The sequence below is a fragment of the Phascolarctos cinereus genome, unplaced genomic scaffold (genome assembly GCF_003287225.1).
Source record: "Phascolarctos cinereus isolate Bilbo 61053 unplaced genomic scaffold, phaCin_HiC Scaffold_2;HRSCAF=192, whole genome shotgun sequence".
Lineage (NCBI taxonomy): Eukaryota > Metazoa > Chordata > Mammalia > Diprotodontia > Phascolarctidae > Phascolarctos > Phascolarctos cinereus.
In genome coordinates this window covers 183534521-183552111 of record NW_027555625.1, presented here as the reverse complement: position 1 = coordinate 183552111, position 17591 = coordinate 183534521, and the positions used below count along the sequence as shown (strand labels likewise).

General features: G+C 35.5%; 1 protein-coding gene across 1 annotated transcript in view; it reads left to right on the top strand.

Moving 5' to 3' along the window:
* The window catches only part of MYOM2 (myomesin 2), a 160563-nt gene that overhangs the window by 107547 nt on the left and 35425 nt on the right, over positions 1–17591 (top strand). The window contains 7 exon segments of the mRNA XM_020973014.2: positions 645–771; positions 5938–6116; positions 7041–7155; positions 8877–9033; positions 9116–9222; positions 11166–11210; positions 11745–11881. Coding sequence (XP_020828673.1) covers positions 645–771; positions 5938–6116; positions 7041–7155; positions 8877–9033; positions 9116–9222; positions 11166–11210; positions 11745–11881 — 867 coding nt within the window.

Here is a 17591-nt window from a genome sequence, read left to right as displayed (position 1 = left end):
GCATTTTCCTAAGCCTTTCCTGTTCCATTTGGGGTCAAAATCTTTCCCCTTTGTTTTTGTGTAATAGTCTATCCTGAATATCCTTATGGAAAGGACCACCTGGCTGACTAAATCATAGAGATTACAAGTCATGGATTGTAGAACTGAAAGGTGTAGAGTCAATGGAAAAGGGTAAGGCCCCTTGATTGGGAATAAGAAACCGTGTCCGAATTCTGGCTCTGTTCCTTATTATGTATTTGACTTTGGACAAACCTTTTAGTTACGTCTAGTTCTGGCTAATTGTTTCTTCATCTATAACCTTAAAGATATAGACTTGTCCAATGTGCCTTTTAGGTCTAAATCTCAAAATCCTGAATGTGACTTGACTCAGGTCACTTTGTTAGTTTGTGATACACCTGGGACTACAGTCTAAGTCTTCTTATTCCCAGCTCTTTCCTCTTTGACATATGCGGGCAGAAAGAGCTTTATTATTTTGTATGTTGCATCAAAACTTTCCCTAAATTGGCAGCATACCTCACTAGTAAGCCTTGGTGATTATTTGTTGCATGTGGCAAATGAATTATAAGCACTGTTTTCTGCTGACTTATTATACAATCTAAAACCCCATGCTGCTTTTTTTTTCCCTATTTTTTTTTTCAAAATAGGTGGAGAACTTGACAGAGCAAGCATATTATGAATTCAAAATTGCTGCCATCAATCTGGCTGGCATAGGACAGCCATCTGATCCCAGCGAGCACTTTAAGTGTGAGGCTTGGACAATGCCAGAGCCTGGTGAGAGGTTTCTGTCACTTATGGGATTTCTGTATATTGATATTATCTTCAAACTACCTTAAGGATGTTAGAACTGTTTCTTGATGCTTATTTATCTTATAAGCTTATTTTTCACAGATTTTTTTTCAGTATCAAAATAATCAAACTTGATAGCTGATTCTAGAAGAGCTTATTGATGGAAGGGACCTTAGAGTCCATTTCTTTCATTTTCTGAGTGAAAGAATTGAGGCCTACAGTGGTTAAGTGACTTTTCCAAGGTCACACATTTAGTAAGTGGCAGAGTCAGGTTTTGGGTAGTAGGATTTAGAGACAAAAGGGACCTTAGAGGCTCAACTTACTCATTTTTCATATGAACAAAGTGAGGCCCAGGTTGGTGAAAGGATCTGCCTTGTTTTAAAGCTAGTACATACCAGCACTGAGGTTTTAAATGTCAGCTATCTGATTCCATATTCAGTTTTCTTTGTATTATAGTATATTTTCTCCTTCAAAATCCATGGTTTCATGAATATGAGTATTCTGTCCACCAATGTTTAAGTAAATAGACTTCTTGGATTTCAGTGGCCAGAATAATTTATCAGTAATCTCCCTCCTCCCTTCCCCTCTCTGGTAATGAATTTGTCACATTTCACTACTGGGCCCAACCTGGGGTCTTTTCATCTTGCTATGATCTACCAGAAATTGTACTCTGCTGGCATAACTTAATTGAACTCAAGAGTCACTTTTATTCCATGATGAGTTATAGAAGAGGGGCTTAGTGGAAGTTCTTTGTGAAATGCATTATATATTGGAAGAGTTAATGAGCTTTATTCAATATTATAAGCATTTTAAGTTGGGGAGGAAAAATAAGATACAGGAAAGAATTCTAGAGAGAAATGTTTCTAATACTTACTGACCTTATGACTTGGGACACTTCTCTTAACCTCTATTGCCTCAGTTTCTTCATACATATGGTTGAGATAATAAGACTAGTACTAACTCTCTCACAAGTTTATTATAAGAAGAGGACTATGTAAACCTTAAATCAACATAAATGTAAATCATCAAAATTATTTTAAATTTTCCTTTGTTACTATTGCAACTTAGACATTCTGTTAATTCAAATTATTAGTAATAACTACAATTAGCTGATGAGATGATGAGACACTTGAATGGAAGAGTTCTATGGTGCTGTGTATTTTTTTTTCTTAGCATAGCTTGAAGTAGACCAAACATACTGGTCTTTAGCTTTGACAGTATTATCTGAAGGTAAGGGTGTTGACAATTCTGTGTGTATATGTATATAAAGCCCTATTGTGATGCCTCAATTTAGTACGGGGATGACTTTGGGTTCTTCAGAAGTAGAAAAGGTGAGGTGATTTCTATTAGATCTTGTCATGCTAGAAAGGCTTTAAGCACAGTCACGGGGGTCAGGCTGGGTCTGCTCTCTAAGTAACTAAGCACAGAGGCCTGGCTAAGTGCAGAAAGGATGATTGCTAGAAAATTGGCTAGTAGGTGATGAATTTTTGGATATGGAAACTAAACAAATAAAACTACAAAATGACTGCCAGTGTTTTGTGGCCTATTTCTGCTTCTAAAGGGGTTAGTGGTAAAATGATGGTTAATGTGATATATGAATGTGATAGAGTGTTACTGTGCTGCAAAAAAAAGAGGAAATACATGATTGCAAAAAGAAGTGAAAAGACTTATATGAAATGATTCAGAGTGAAGTAAACACAACCAGCAGAACAATTTATACCATAACATCAATATTATGGAAATTAACAATTTTGAGGACTTTTATAAACTAATGCAGAATGAAGTAAGCAGAACCAGGAGAACAACTTATACAATAACAAGAATTGCAGTTGTAAGAATTATCAAAGCAATGACTATTCATGATTCCAGAAGACTGAAGATGAAACATGAAGTCTATGATAGAAAATGAAAGTTTTAGGATGTGGAATGGGATATAACCATGTATACAGCCCCTCAGAGAATTTGTTTGCTTGACCATTCACATTTGTTACAAGGAATTTTCTTTTGTTTTTTCTAATCAGGTAGGGGAGGGAGAAAATAGATTTTTATTAATTAAAAAAGCATAGAGAGTTGTGTGTTTGAGGTGCTACAGATTTGGAAATTTGCATATACTTTCAGATAAAGTAATTTGATTATTAGTTATACTTAATTGTTTTACTTTGTTACAAGAGACCTTGTACTGAGTGGGGGATAACATGTAAAATTTTGTAAAGTATAAGTAAAACAGATTAATAAATCTTTGAAAAAAATTAATGTAGCAGAAGGTACTGGGTATTGCAAAGTATTTAAAACACTATGCTACTATAGATAAATTTGAAAATTTTATCTGATTAATAGGAATACTGTTAGAAGAATAAAAATATTGATAATCTCATGATAAAATCAGAAGACAAAGGAATTTGGAGCTAAATGGTGCAGAGATTCTCCTTGAAGAGGCTCAACAAGTGGTAGAGAGAATTGGTTACATTGTGTGCTCATATGCAATAAGAAATATAAGTTCTTTGGACACTTGGTCATTTTATCATTCAACACTGAGAAGCAAAAATATCATTGCAACTTACATGCCAAATCTGTTGCAAAGAATTATTAAGTAAAGGAATCCTCTGAAGAAACTGATGCAATCCTTCAAACCAAGCCATATATACTTTGAGAGGAGCATGGTGTTTTGAACAGAGTGATAGATTTGGAATCAGGAAAATCTATCTGGTTCAAATTCTGCTTTTGATACTAATGGACTTTGGGCAATTCATATAACCTTATTGGTCCTCAACTTCTTTTTCTTTAAAATAAGGATAACAATATCTGAAATGACTAGCCCTAGATCATAGAAGTGTTATGAGACTCAAATGAGATGATCCATGCAAAGAGATGTGAAAACTTTAAAATGCTCTTTAAAAGTGATAGAATTATCATCTCTCTGCTAATGATTCTCAGATCTACTTGTTAAACTCTAATCTCTTTCCTAACCTGCAGTCTCCTGTCTCCAAACGCCTATTGGACATTTCAAACTGTATATCCTATAGACATCTTAAACTCAACATATCCAAAATTGAATTCTGATTTCTAAACTCACTGACCATGGCTTTAGGCAAGTCATTTCACCTCTTTTGTTCCCAGCTATTAAATGAGTGTATTGAAATGGACAATCTTTAAATTAGGTGGCTGGTACATTGATTGCTGAGCTTGGAGTCAGGAGGATTTGAGTTCAAATCCTGCCTTAGACATTTACTAGCTGTGTGTCTTTATGCAAGACATTTGACCTCTCAACTTCTTTATCTATTAAGTAGGGATAATAATTGCACTTACCTTCCAGGACTATTGTAAGGAGCAAATGTGATAACATATTTAAAGTGCTTTCTAAAAACTTAAAGTGTTATGTAAGTGCTAGCTGTTGTTATTATTATCTAAGTGGTTAATTTTCTAAGTCAGATTAACATTGAACTGCTGGTTAATATGGTAAGTACTTCCATGCTGTAAGGATGGATGATTTCATTAGCACTTCCTCCATTCAAATCACAACTTCAGCTTTTCTACCCCTTCACTGATGGTCTTTATTCATTTGCCATGGTCAAAAAACTTCATTACCTATGATCAATGGTCTAACTTGATCACCAGCCTCTTTGAACTTCAATAAGCTGGTATTCAAATGATAGACATATTACATCCCTGGAATTACACCCAAAAGTTTTCCAGCTAGTAGGATCCACCAGAGCTTATACGATGTTTGAACAGTCCTTGAGAATACCACACTAAGATAGTGGAGTTGGGCTTAGAAAACAATTAGAAGATGTATATAGTTAAAAAAAACCCCCACAATCTATCAATTCTAAGCTAGCTTTCAGTCCTATGGCCTCATTATATTACTCTCACTTTGTAGCTATCTGATTCAGTGGAATTAATTTTTGCCTCATTGAAAAGCTAATAAAAAAGCTATATAAGTTCCAGGCCTCTTTGAAAGTTGTCATAGAAACAACAACTCAAAGAACAAAGTATGATTTAATTTAGATGATGACTAAGAGAGATATATTTCTATAAAAGAAAATGGGCCAGTCATGTAGCAAGAAAAAGGCATGACCAATGAATAGTATGTGTGCTTCTTTGGGATCTATACAATGTTAAAAAAAATAATTAGAAGAAGAAATCATCACATTAGGTGGATTTCTTAAAGAGGATTTTTGGGAATATAAAGACTCATGTTAGATAAGTGGGGATAGGTGGCTTTCAAATTTACATTTTTGGAGAGAATACCCACATCACAGGGGTCATATATTTATCAAAATATAGGAGAATGAGCAAGAATTCTACCTTTTTACGCATAGACATATTTCCTACTTGACTTGTCATATACTTTTGTCATTGCTTTGGTGTTGGGGAATCAACCAGTGAGAATTTTAATGTATTTATGGAAAGAGGGAAAGGTCTGACAGAGGTGACCAAATTTTTTGAATGATTTTCCAGTGAGACTCAAATATTTCCAATCTGGGGGGTAGGAAACATAGCAGTTTTCTTTTTTCCACAAATTTCCAGAATATGATACTTACATGAATGTCTTTTGTGAGCAACATTAACTAATGATTTATTTCCAAGCAAATCAACTCTACCCTTAGTGACTATTAGTGAATACTTTAGACAATAATTAAGCTAGATTTCTCCTTTGTTTCTCCCAGGAAATAGATTCTCACAGATGTCACTGCCTACACTTATTCTAGAACTTTAGGAATTCAAGATGGTATCAATGTTGGATATCCCCACCACAAAACTTCTACACATTACCTTGTTTGATTCTTATTTTTGTCTTTCCATAAATATTCCATATCAAATCTACTCAACATGCTAGGATCCATCTTCTTGTCCTTTTAATATTTCACAGATATAGTATCTGTGGTCTGTCCATCTGATATTAGTGTTTGCACTGCTAAACTAAATAATACTGTTGTCTCCTTCATATTGCCTATATGATCCTCTAGAAACAATGACATAAATTTTAAAATAAATTAATATAGTATTGATTAATGGGAGGGACATCTATGCATAGAAAGCTTTTAATAATGGAGGAATAGCTTGATGGTTATGAGATATATCCCTCTAAAACTCCTATTTTGGTTTTATTTTTTGAATTATTACACTAATTTTTATAAATGATTATTTCAGGTCCTGCCTATGACTTAACATTCTGTGAGGTCAGGAATACATCCCTTGTTATGTTATGGAAAGCACCTGTGTACAGTGGGAGCAGTCCTGTTACAGGGTATTTTGTGGATTATAAGGAAGAAGGTTCTGAAGAATGGATTACAGTCAATGAGGCTACAACTAAAAATCGTTACTTAAAGGTATTTATTTATTTATTTCTTTGGTCCTTGAAATTTTATTTCATATCTGTGACAAACAAATTAGCTCCTAGTCCCAAAGATAAAATTGTTCAAAGAATTATTTCTCATGTGTTATTCCTGTCCTAGAGATAAATTATTTTTCTTTAGGCAAGTTAAAAACTACTGAATATTTCTTGTTAAAGTCCAAGACTTGCACATCCATATGTTACAAACATATGGCTTTTCATGATGATTTTTGAAATTGTGATGTACCCCCTCACTTCAATATGTGACTTTATTTGATAGATTTGTGTGTTTATGTAGATAAGCTCAAGAATATACATTTATGATATGTGTGTGCACATATATATGTGTGTGTTTGTATATAAACTTGCATATTATGTTTCATTGCTGCCCAATGGAAGTTTGTTAGAATGAATGGATCAATGAATAAATGAATGGGAGAATAAGTGAGTACATAGATGGATGAATGAATAGGTGAGTGGCTGCATCAATGGGCATAACTATATGAATAGATGGAGAGATGAATGAGTGGATTGATAGCAAAATGAATGAAAGTATGGATAAATGGATGGATGAATACAAAGAATTATACAATCAGTCTGATTCCAGACAGCAGGAGCACAAACAGAATTAGCAGCAGGAACAGGAGTAAATTGATTATGTGTAACTCCAGTGTAGTGGATCAAATTATTGTTTTAACTGCTAAATTTCTGATTTTCTTCAGATTTCACATAATTTCTTTTAGATGTAAGGTCTGTTATCCAGGGTTTATGTCTCTTTGTGCAAAGGCATTCTTATTTTAAAATTTTATTTCTATGCTTTGATTCAGACATGCTTGTACTAACTGCTCATATTCACAGAAAAGGTAAACTACATTTTACCTAAATATATAGGTAACACATTTCTTGTGTTATTTTCAAGGTCACTGATCTGCACCAGGGTAAGACTTACGTTTTTAAAGTCAGAGCAGTAAATGCAAGTGGTATTGGAAAACCATCTGACACCTCTGAAGCTGTGCTTGTAGAAGCTAGACCAGGTATGAATTTAATTATTCACATACTGTTGAACTGTTCAAATTCTTGTTTTATGAAGGAATGCCAGTAACCATCACGGTCACTTTGAAACAAATAATGTTTCCAACGCAGGAAGAGCATGACCCTAAAAGGCTGTCCACTATTTTTTCTTTGAAGTGACTAGGCCATCAACATTTCTTCAGTAAGAACTGTATTTACCTCAGTATGCATTTCTATTCAGAAAATGAAGAATGAATGAATAAATGAACTTATTAAGTACTTATTACATATAAGGTATGGACAGCTAGGTGGTGCAGTGGATAAAACACTGGGCTTAGAATCAGGAAGACTTACCTTTATGAGTTCAGATCTAGCCTCAGACACTTACTAGTTGTGTGATCTGGGCAAGTCCCTTAACCCTGTTTGCCTCAGTTTCCTCATCTGTAAAATGAGCTGGAGAAGGAAATGGCAAAGCACTCCATTATCTTTGCCAAGAAAACTCCAAAATAGGATCATAAAGAGCTGGAGATGACTAAAACTACTCAACAGCAACTACAGTTTGCAAAGTATTATTCTAAGTATTGGGGATTCTAATAGAAAAGCAAGACAACCCCTGCTCCTATGGAGCTCTTGTTCCAAGAGGAAGAAACAACACATATATGTGGTTTTGTCTGCAAGTCAGATGGAAAGTCCTAGTGCTCCTTATGTTGCAGTGGCAAAGCAGATGGTAATGCATGGTTTTTAATAGCATTTCCACTGATAAAACCATGTTTCTGAAGCTGCACTTTTTGATAGGTCTTTGGTAGCAAGATCATGCTCGCTATTGTAGAATCTACCTTTAAAAACAACTCTAGGGGCAGCTAGGTGGTGCAGTGGATAGAACACAGGACCTGAGTTCAAATCTGGCCTCAGACACAAGACACTTATTAGCTGTGTGACTCTGGGCAAGTTGCTTAACCCCAATTGCCTTGCCAAAGCAAAACAAAAAACCAACTCTAGCATTTATGTAGCAAAGTGTTTTACCCTCTAGTTATAGTACTTGCTGGAATGAACTTTCTCCTTGTACTTCACACAGCAGGACATTTAACAGCTCTCTAATACAATCATCACATAATACTATGTCTTTATAGTCTCGTGTCTTCTCATCCCCTTCCCAAACTTATATTCTTGAGGGCAGTCTACATTGACAACACTTTGAAGTCCTTCAGCAGTATAGAAACAGCAGACCTTAGCATGGAGCTAGCAAGAATTATTAGTTAAAATAGGAAGCTATCCAATGTCATGCTGAATAAGCTCCTCTTACTGATCTGTTCCCTCTTCCCATCCTTCTCCCTTATTTGTATTTACATGGTGGTCTCCCTAGCTGCTGCTTCCTATGTCTCAGCCTTGAACAGGGTGACAAATACCCTGACCTCATATGAGGGTGTACTTCACGACACATGCCCCAGGTGAGGTTTTAGGTATTTGCCCTAAGTATCAAAAGTCCTAACTATTTCTGTGATAACAGGAATCATGTCTCAGTTAAATTTTATATCTTCCCCCAAATCTATCATTGTGTTGAGAGCATCATAGGATTTAATAAATGTTTGTTGGATGAATGCTTGAATGAATCCATCAGGGTAATTCCATTCAAATGTTAAATTAAAATTTCAGATTCAATATAAAATTAGACCACAGTAAAACACCACCACCACAATTTTGAAGACTATATTTAAGGTGCTTGAACAGTATTTTTATTTTTCAGGAACTAAAGAAATAAGTGCAGGTGTAGATGAAGATGGTAATATCTATCTAAGTTTTGACTGTCCAGAGGCTACTGATGCATCTCACTTCACTTGGTGCAAATCTTATGAAGAGATTGCTGCTCCAGAGAAGTTTAATATAAAGACTGAAGGAGACCAGTAAGTCCTGAACATGTTTTTGTTTTTAAAATATAAGAAAGTTCTAACATAATAATATATTTTTCTATTTTTTTCTTTTCAGCTCTAAATTATACTTAAAAAATCCAGAAAAATCAGACATCGGGACTTATTCTGTGTCAGTTAGTGATACTGATGGCATGTCATCTAGTTTTGTAATGGATGAGGAAGGTAAGTGATAAATGGCATATATGTGATCCTTCTTTAGTGTTAAACTTAGAGCATTGCCAAACGTTGGCTTAAGAAGAGGGAAACACATAAAGTTTAGAAAAGAAGTGATAAGAAGTCTTTTCCAAATATTTGGGCCTTTTTGAAAAACGTGAACCACGGATTAAGCTGCTTGGTGGCACAGTGGATAGAGCACTAGGGTTGAGGCCAGGAAGACCTGACTTCAAACATGGCCTCAGATACTTGCTGTGTGACCCTGGGCATGGTACTTTACCTCTATTTACCTCAGTTTCCTCAACTGTAAAATGACAATAATAATAGTACCTAACTTCCAGAATTATTATGAGGATCAAATATGATAAAATTTATTAAGTGCTTGGTACAGTGCATGGCACACAGTAGATGCTAAATAAATGGTTGTTTCCTTTCTTGCTATACTAAACCTTATTTTAATGTAATCTAAATTTATGGATAAAAGTCAACACCCCTAATTTAAACTAAAATCAGCTCGACAGGCATAATTTTCAATGCCAAAAGTAGTCTGGTAGTGTGTAATATTTACTACTTTCAGCATGTACTCAGATAGGCAGCAAAGCATAGCATAGCATAGTGGCTATCTTTGGAGTTAGGAGGACTTGGGATCAAGTTTTGAATTTGATACATACTAGCTATGTGAAGGTAAGTAAGTCACTTAACCTGTCAGTACATCAGGCAACTCTCTAAGACTATATAAGTTTCAAAGGAGTTGCTGACCTGTCTTGGTGGAGAGAGTTTTCACACTGGGAGTTAACCCCATATGGATGAAATTTCAGATCTGAAAACTATCTCTCCCCATAGACCTCCTTACCCTTCCTATCCTCTCTCCCAATGTTATAGTCATAAAACAAAAGAGTGGAAGGGTCCTTAGAGATCATCTGGTCATTTAGTCTAATTGCTTCACTTTACAATTCAGGAAACTGAGAACCAGAGAAATTAGGTGGTTTTTCTGCCATGAATAGCATGGTTTACAATGTATTCTAATTTAAAAAATTAACCATATGTCACAATGATAAATAACTGTGAGAGGCATTGTGCATTGAATAGAGCTTGCCTAGGATTTCTAGTCAGAAAATCTAGGTTCAAGTAAAAGCTCATTTAACGTTTGCATGGAAACAACTAGATGGCACAATAGATAGAGTGCCTTACTAGCTGTGTGGCCCTGGGCAAGTCACTTAACCTTGTCTGCCTCAGTTTCCTCATGTATAAAATGAGCTAGAGAAGGAAATGGCAAATCACTTTAGTATCCTTGCCTAGAAAATCCCAAATGGGGTCATGAAGAGTCAGACACGACAGAAAAACAACTGAACGACAACAAAATTGTCTTTACTGATGCAGGCTAAAACCCCTCCATGTTTTAGTAGACAATCTTTGTGAGTTTGCCATGAGACTAGCCATCTAATGAGACAGGTCTCTTCCTCAAAGCCATTCCAGAAAACTGGATGTGCCAGAGTTTATATCTTCTTGAGAGCCCAAGAACCTCATCCGTATCAGAAGTGTCAGGACTAACATCTAGATCTTTTCACTCTAATTCTTGTGCTCTTTCCATGATACCGCATATATGATATCTGCAATAGCCTTGCTTTAAATCCCATATTTATTAAGTATTCTGCTTTATCCTAGTCTACACCATGCAGTGATTGAGGAATTAGCAATATTAGTTTTTAGCCAGTTTGAGGCTGGGAGTGGTGGGAATTCCAGTTTAAACAATTTGCTAATTTTACACTTCTAACATAGTTTTGACAAGATTTTCCTTCTCTCCACAAGTTTAATTTTGTTGATGTGAATTCTCTGTGCATTTTGGTCAGAGTTTTAAGTTATCATTTCAATGCTTTCCCTTAGATTGCTTGAAAATGTCTGAGTCCATTAGACAAAATCAATTAAAAACTCAAACCTTTTCTTAATTTCAGAGCTTGAACGCCTGATGGTACTCAGCAATGAAATAAAGAATCCGAGTAAGTAAATCTTTAAACTATAAATCTAATACACAATCATAAATGGGATAGGATCATGTGTATTACAGTGGGAAGATCTCTAAGGAACAACTCTGGGAAAAATGGCCTCGTTTTTATCCTCCTTGCTCACTAGCTCATAATCTATTCATTTAAAACAAATATTAGCTTGTACTGTAGCTTGTAGGAATTTTTGTCACTCAAAGAGTCTTTTGAAATCTGGGTTTAGTATGGACTATGCTTAATCCTGGTGGGATGTCTATTAAATGAAATCCTTAGCTACTGTATTAAATATATATAGAAAGCTAGATTGTGTTCACACACACATAAGTCATGCAGCATAAGGCTTTAAAAGCAACAACAGGCTAAACCATGGTTTGATTTTTTTTCTAGTTTTCATAATCCAATTCAATACTCCAGGGTTTTGCATTCTCCAAAAATTTAATAACCAGAATTGATATTTTCCTACAAAATGTAGCTATTCTTTCTCACAAGGATTCATGCATTATTGACTTGTGATTTCTTTTCTTCCGGTAGCAATTCCTTTGAAATCAGAACTAGCTTATGAGATTTTTGATAAGGGCCAGGTTCGTTTCTGGATCCAGGCTGAGCACTTATCACCAGATGCCAGCTACAGATTCATTATTAATGACAGAGAAGTTCCTGACAGCGAGGTAAGGTCACATGTGGGCATTCTGGGTTTTTGGCCAGGGCTAAGATTCGCAGTGGTAGGGCAGTTATGTCAGTGTTCTTTGTTTATTTTTAATACTTACTGAGCTACCAGATTTGGGGTTGGGGAAGGTTGGTAAGATGAGTTAAACCTCCTTATAATATTCAGAAAGTGGGTTTAGTTTAGATAAGAAATAACAAAAATGATTATTTTGTTTATATTGTGAATTGTAAAGAATTCAACAGTTATTTAATTTAATCTTCACAATAACCAGTTCTTGCAAACATCCCAGTTTTACATATTAGAAAACCAGAACTCATAGAAATCAAGTAACTTTTCTAAAGTCACACAACTTCTAATCAGCAGAGCTGAGATTCAAATTCAGACCTTCTGACTTCTTTCTACTACACAGAATCTCCAAAATCTTGGAGTTTGAAGGGACCTCAGAGATCAGCTAATTCACTTAACACCTAAGTTCAAATTCTTTCTGCTATAACAACATGTGGTTTGCTTGATGAGCACCAGTGAGGTAGAAATTTAGACTTTTTGATAATTCTAATTGTTAGGTTTTACCTTTATTTTAGCTAAAAAAAAAGGTACCTCTTTGCAACTACCGTCTGTTGCTCCTAACTGTGCCTTCTGGGGCCAAGAAGAGCAAGGATGATACCTTTCCTTCATAACAGCACTTTAGGTACTTGAATACAGCTGTTATCAGTCCACCCTACCCTCCATCCCTCAGCCTCCAAATTCTTTTCCTAGTTAAACCTTACCAACTTCTTTAACTTATCCATATAGGGCAAGGTCTCAAGGTTAATCCTTATAGTCCTGGTCATCCTATTCTGGGATGATACTTTTCAGCTTATGTTCTTCCTACAAAGAATTGAGTGCCCTGCTCCATATGTGGTCTGACCAGAATCTATGCATATTACTGCATTTGAAAACTGGATTAGTTTCTCTACGTTTAACATCATGACATATTGTTTATTAATACTGATCTTGCAGTCTCTGAAGAACATCTTCTTTCAGTTTTTTTTTTAACATTAGCCTTTCAGAGATAAGAAATACTTTAAAAGCTAGACCTGTTTGCATTTGAAAATGCCAAGTGATGTTTTATAATCTCTATAGGGGAAAAAAAAAGTTCAGATTGAATTTGGTTTTGTGAAAAGATACAAGTTCTCTGGGGAAAAGTTTTTTTTTCTCCAAATCTCTTTGTCTATTCTTGATAATGACATTGACCCTGCTCAATTCAGCTTATCATGAGTGATGAATTCCTTCCAACGGACCCCTTCCTAATAGGAGGGACATTGTAGCCATTGGTGCCTATAAATTCCTTTATCATTTAGATTTACTCCTAGAGATTGAAGGCTTGGGTTGAAATGATGAGAAAGAATGCTAAAAGTCCAAAAAATATTTTTTATCTGCGTTAGACAATGTTTTAAATTTCTGCAATTCAGCCTTTACTTTTTTAAGTTGAAAAGTAACATTGCTACATGTAGTCTGCAAGGAGATACTCATCTTCTTTGGATTATAGCTAGCATTTATGGAGCACTTTAAGGTTTGCAAAGCAATTTCATATGTTGTATCATTTGAGCTTCACAAGAAGCCGGTAAAAGTAGGTGTTATTATTAGCCCCATTTAACAGATGAGGAAAATGAGGCTGGAAGGACAGGGGTCACCCAGCTAGTAGCTAGCTAATATTTATATAGGTCTTTAAGGTTTACATAGCATTTTACATGGATAATCTTGTTTAATCCTAAATTCAAACTCATGTCTTTCTGAATCCAAGTTCGACATTTTATACATGTCTAAATAGGACAGGATCATAGAGTGACAAGGGGCATCAGAAATCAAAGAATCACAGAATGTAAGAAATGCAAGCAGCCAGCCTGAAGCAATCTAATGAAACCTAGATGGACTAGAAAGAATGCCTTCTTTAACACACCTAAAAAGGATGTTATCCAGTCTCTGCTTGAAGAAATTCAGGGAGGAGAAAATTATTAACATTCAAAGCAGCCTGTTCCACTTTTTGAAAGCTCTAATTTTTAGGATTTTTTTTTTTACTGAAATCAACTCTTGATTAATCTCTTTGCACTTTCCTCCCATTGCTTGAGATTTTGCCCTCTAACCAAGTAGAACAAACCTAATCCCTCTTCTGAATGGCAGCACTTCAAACACTGGAAGATAGCTATCATATCTCCTTTGATTCTTCTCTTTTCCAGCCTAATCACTCCCAATTTATCTAACCAATCCTCATATGATATAGACTTAAGACTCTTTACCATCCTCCAGACTTTTTCAAACCCTTAAACTATGGCACCAGAGCTAAGGTATAAAGTCTTTATGCATGGGTACAAAAAAGTCACCTCCACAAGAGTAAGCAGCATGGAAAGACAACAACTTGTCTGAAAATTATATTTAATATGAGGACTGAGGAAGGCAGAGTATAGTGAGACTATCACCTTCCTATTCCTGGAAAGTTGTCTCTCTTAAAGCAGCTCTAGACTGCATTAACCCTTTTGGGTGATCTATCACAGTGCTAATTTATATTGGACTCGTAGTGAGCCAAAGTCCCCAGATTCTTTTCAACAAATTTCTGTCTACTATGCCTTATTATACTTGTGGAGTTTTTTTTTTTTCTGCTTCTAAGTATAAGATTAGGGGGCAGCTAAGTGGCACAGTGGATAGAGCACTGGCCCTGAAGTCAGGAGGACCTGAGTTCACATCTGGCCTCAGACCAAACACTAGACACTTACTAGCTGTGTGACCCTGGGCAAGTCACTTAACCCCAACTGCCTAAAAATCAGAAAAAAATTAGAAAAAAAATTAGGAAGGGGCAGCTAGGTGGCTCAGTGGATAGAGCACTGGCCCTGAAGTCAGGAGGACCTGATTTCAAATCCAGCCGCAGACCAAACACTTGACACTTACTAGCTGTGTGACCCTGGGCAAGTCACTTAACCCCAATTGCCTAAAAACAAAAAAACAAAACCAAACCTAAGTATTAGATTAACAATTTTACCTATGGAATTTCACTTTATTAGATTCAATCCAATGCTTATCTAGTTCACATCTATCTTTTTCACCAGAATAGTATGAGATAGTTGATCAAACATTTTGCTAAAATCTAGACAAATTTATATCTACAGCATTTCCTTCAATTATTATTTTAACAACATTGTCAAAAAGGAAATACCCTGAAATGTTCTCTTCTTGATGAAGCCATGCTGGCTTTCTGAAATTATTGCTACTTTTACTATGTGTCCAGCACTCTATTCACTATACCCTGCTCTTCTCACCATCATACCACAGTACTGACATATAAAAGTAAATGCAACACACTTGATTTCTAGTTGAAGCATAATTGGTTTATTTGGACTCTTCTTCATGGTTCACACACTAGAATAGAACTGCTTCTAGGACAGAACTCTGGAAAAAATAGAAATCTTATGATATTCCCTACCTAGCAAGTTCCCATTCTCTTTACTTGATCTCTCTGTCTCACTGTCTTTCTGTCTGTTTCTGTCTCTATGTCTCCGTCTTTGTCTTTCTCTGTCTCTCTCTTTATATATATATATATGTATATATATATACACACACACACACATACATACATACATATATGTGTGTGTGGGTGGGTGGGTGCATGTATATATATACACACACACACACACACACACACACACACACACACACACACACCCCACACACACATTTTTGTATGTATAAAACGGCCAAAGAATCAGGAGTCAAGGTGGCCTGCGTTCAAGTTTGGCCTCTATCTCTGACACATAATAACTGGGATTTTGGGAAAGTCAACTTAATTTTAGTGTTCTCTAAAATAATTAAGATTTAGAGAAGGTACTGTTCTGCACAGGTGAAAGGAGTTTCCTCACTGGGAGCTCTCTATATTAATGAAATCCTAGGTCCATTCTAAGAAAAAAAAAGATAAGGCTTTTTCATGGCTAGAAATCTCATATTTAAAGTCTAGTTAATGCCTCCCAAAGGAAAGATGGCACTTCTCTATAAAAGAGCTATATCACTGAGGAGGTGAGTGCTCTCTAGGTCACCTTTGGTTTCTTTCTGTTTTTTAAAATCATACCACTAACTAATAGAGAAAAAAACATCTTGGGCACAGAGTAAAAGATTCTTGGTTCAAATCCATGTTTTACCACTTATTTTATTTTTGTTTTTACAAAATATATTTAACTATATGACCTTGTACAAATCCTTTTATTCTCTCTACGCCTCAGTTTCCTTATTTGTAAGATAACTGAGGTAGTCTAAATTATTTTTTAAATCCATTCCAGCTCTTAATCCTATGCAATTTAGCCCAATTTAACATTATTTACATAATACTATTTGATTAACATTTTCCCTACCTGCGCTTAAAACTGATGTCAGGACTACACAGCTAATTTTCCAGAGTGCAGCTGTCCTATTTCACTTTTTTAATTAGTAACCCACAGGTGACTTTTACATTTGAAGATTGATGCTATTTTGTGAAAGTCACATAAAAGCTCATATTTATGGCACCCATAAAATCATTGAACTTTATCTTGCTGCATATTGGCAATAGAGAGCAGCCTAATTATTTTCTAAAACTGGCCCAGACACTGCAGTGTAGTTGCTGAATACATTTCAATGGACTATTGTACTGTTGAGAATTTTGTTTGATTCTTGTTGCCAGCTAGAGTTATATATTTTTCTTTCTTGAACCTAATTAGAATAAGGTACTATAGTTGCCTTCTTACAAATGCTTGAAATAAGCTTAATAGAATCTGAATAGGAACAATTCAGTTTCTAGGTTTTGAAAATTTACCCTTGGTGTTCAAAAGCCCAGATTCTAAAAGCTTGAAAGAACTAAGGACTGGGGAAAGGCCCCAGACTGAACACTCATTACTTCTCTCATATTCCATCCTTTCCCTGGCTCACTCTGCATCTTGATAAACAAAGTTCATTTCCAGAGCTGAGTCATCTAATCGTCTCTCTTGATAATTATCTCATTCTTCACACTCTCTCTTTTTAATATTCACAACCCTAACTTTCTCTTTCACCTACGGATCTTTGAACCCTGTTACTCTTTTCTTGTTATCCCAATCTCCTTTCCAATTTTCTGAGATAGAGAAGGCTAAGTGATCTTACACAAATATATAATGTGTGAATTGCATTCATATTTGATGATATGGTGATTTCTGTTTTAAGAATGATTTTCTGTCTTTACAGGAAATCAAACCTCAGTAGGAATTCATATGGTAAAAAGAAAAAACAACAACAGCAAAAAAACCAAAAAACCCAACAACCCCAACTCAAATCCATATTTGATTAAGCTTCCCATGAAGCATGGCAATTAGCCTCAACTAGTGCTCTTTGGGCTGTAACACTGGGGATCCAAAGAACCCTGTTTATCCAGCTAGAGGGCAGTCTCTACTCTGTAATCAATCAGTCATCAAGCATTCTTTCAATATTAGTTCTGTACTTAGTTTTGTGCAGAGAGCTGTGATCCTTTGATTGTCTTTCCTGATTTCCACTCCTAGTTAGACTCACTTTCCATTCCCTCAGAATGATTTTGTTTTATTTGCATTTATTTGTAGGTATAAACATGGTATCCCTCTAGTAGAAAGTAACTTCTTTGAGGGAAAGGGATGGTTTTTTTGTTTGTTTGTTCTAATTTGTACCTCAGGAACCTAGAATAACACATTGTGTATATAATACAAATG